Source organism: Apodemus sylvaticus, chromosome 19, assembly GCF_947179515.1.
Source record: "Apodemus sylvaticus chromosome 19, mApoSyl1.1, whole genome shotgun sequence".
Lineage (NCBI taxonomy): Eukaryota > Metazoa > Chordata > Mammalia > Rodentia > Muridae > Apodemus > Apodemus sylvaticus.
In genome coordinates, this window is record NC_067490.1 from 21,462,518 (window position 1) to 21,465,009 (window position 2,492).

At 45.6% G+C, this 2,492-nt stretch overlaps 1 protein-coding gene across 1 annotated transcript; it reads left to right on the top strand.

Annotated features, from left to right (window-relative positions):
• Nucleotides 1–1,043: 1,043 nt before the first annotated feature.
• On the top strand, nt 1,044–2,071 carry LOC127669459 (beta-catenin-like protein 1). The gene has a single exon (XM_052163413.1). The coding sequence runs from the start codon at nt 1,044–1,046 to the stop codon at nt 2,034–2,036; it is 993 nt and encodes a 330-aa protein (XP_052019373.1). The 3' UTR covers nt 2,037–2,071.
• The last annotated feature ends 421 nt before the right edge of the window (nt 2,072–2,492 follow it).

Consider the following 2,492-nt stretch of genomic DNA (forward strand, 5'->3'; position numbering starts at 1 on the left):
GTTTTTTTCGAGACAGGGCTTCTCTGTGTAGCCCTGGCTGTCCTGGAACTCACTGTGTAGACCAGGCTGGCCTCAAACTCAGAAATCCACCTGCCTCTGCCTCCCAAGTTCTGGGATTAAAGGTGTGCACCACCACTGCCTGGCTCCATCACCTTTGCAATCTTGATTTTCCATAGCTCTTTCACTATCTCATACAAATGAAAATTATTTGTTTATTTTTCCCTATTTCTCATCTTGTGATCACATGCTGTGGGAGAATGGGAATGCATAGGAAGGCTTTTTTCCCCCCTTACCCTAGTCTAAGAACCTACACTGCATCTAACGGTCAATAAATATTAAAGATGCTGTTATCTCTATACATACTAAATAAATTTATTTAATATCACCCAAAGGAGTAAATAATGCCTTCCTCGACTCTTGCATATTGCTGTTGGGAATAGTCACTTTAATATTTGTGTTTCCCCATTTTAATTTACCGCTAGTAAATTAAGTATGCTGATTTTATGGGTGTCTTGACCTCTTAAATGGCTTACTTTACCTCCCTCAGAAAAGCTCGATCATTTTCCATGCGTACTTTATATTTGAGGAATATCAAATACTGCCTAAAGACTTTATTTTGCAGTCAATTTTCTTATAACACTGGTTAGAGGAATACAAATTTTTTCCAGCTTAACTGCTGAGCCATCTCTATTGTCCCAGATGTTTTGTTTGTTTTTATAGCAAGGAATCTACTAGTCTACTAATCTTTTTTTTTATTTTTTAAAGATAATCTTTTTTTAAAGATTTATTTATTATTATATGTAAGTACACTGTAAGACACACCAGAAGAGGGTATCAGATCTCATGAGACGGTTGTGAGCCACCATGTGGTTGCTGGGATTTGAACTCACGACCTTCAGAAGAGCCGTCATTGCTCTTAACCACTGAGCCATCTCTCCAGCTCCCGAATCTACTAATCTTAAAATAACTAACTCAATCCTGTTAGTGAACCCACTTCTCTGATGCTATTATCCTGCATACTTAATCTCAGCCAGAGCTGAGGGATGTGTACAGAGGCTGCCCAGCAGGGACTCCTGCAGTGGCTGTTGAAGAGGCTGAAGGCCAAGATGCCCTTTGATGCCAACAAACTGTACTGTAGTGAAGTGCTGGCCATCCTCCTCCAGGACAATGATGAAAACAGGGAATTGCTGGGAGAGCTGGATGGAATCGATGTGCTTCTTCAGCAGTTATCCGTATTTAAGAGACACAACCCCAGCACTGCAGAGGAGCAGGAGATGATGGAGAACCTGTTTGACGCCCTCTGCTCCTGCCTCATGCTCAGCTCCAACCGAGAGCGCTTCCTGAAGGGCGAGGGCCTTCAGCTCATGAATCTCATGCTCAGGGAGAAGAAGGTCTCCCGGAGTAGCGCCCTGAAGGTTCTGGACCATGCCATAATTGGACCCGAGGGCACAGACAATTGCCACAAGTTTGTTGACATCCTTGGCTTACGAACCATCTTTCCACTCTTCATGAAGTCTCCCCGGAAGATCAAGAAGGTGGGAACCACAGAGAAGGAGCATGAAGAGCATGTCTGTTCGATCCTGGCTTCCCTTCTGCGCAACCTGAGAGGGCAGCAGCGGACCCGGCTTCTGAATAAATTTACGGAGAACGACAGTGAGAAGGTTGACAGAGTAATGGAGCTGCACTTTAAATATCTAGGTGCAATGCAGGTGGCCGAAGGGGAGAAGCACGACATCGTGCGGCGCGGGGAGATCATTAGCAATGACATGGAGGACGAGCTGGAGCTGTACCTGCGGCGCCTGGATGCTGGCCTCTTCATCCTGCAGCACATCTGCTACATCATGGCGGAGATCTGCAATGCCAGTGTCCCCCAGATTCGCCAGCGGGTTCACCAGATCCTGAACACGCGTGGCAGCTCCATCAAGATCGTCAGGCACCTCATCAAAGAGTACGCAGAGAACATTGGAGATGGCTGGAGCCCTGAGTTCCGGGAGACTGAGCAGAAGCGCATCCTGGGCTTGTTGGAGAACTTCTAGAATACTAGGCAGACCGTGACAGCCACGGACCCCTAGCTCCCCTCCTGGAAAGCATTTTTACAGTTGTATGGCTTGAACAAATTAAAGCTAGTTTTGGTAAAAAAAAATATCCTGGGGGATGATATTTTCTATATAAACATCTGGAATACACATCCAGCCACGGCACATTTGGCAGGGATTTAGGATGGAGTATTTCTCATCAAGGAGTCTCCTGTTGAACACAAACGGGGAGGTCTTCATAGCTTTGTTCTCTTAGTCATTAAGTACATTGTGGTCAGCAAGGTGTGGTCTGAAGTTGGAGCACATCTGGTATGGTTTGAATGAGAAATCTATCCTTGTAGGATCATGTGTTTGAACACTTGGTCCCCAACGGGAGGCACTCTTTGGAAATGGTATAGACAGTCTAAGATGCAGAGCTGCATTGCAGAAAGTGGGTCAATGGGGCAGAGCAAGAAG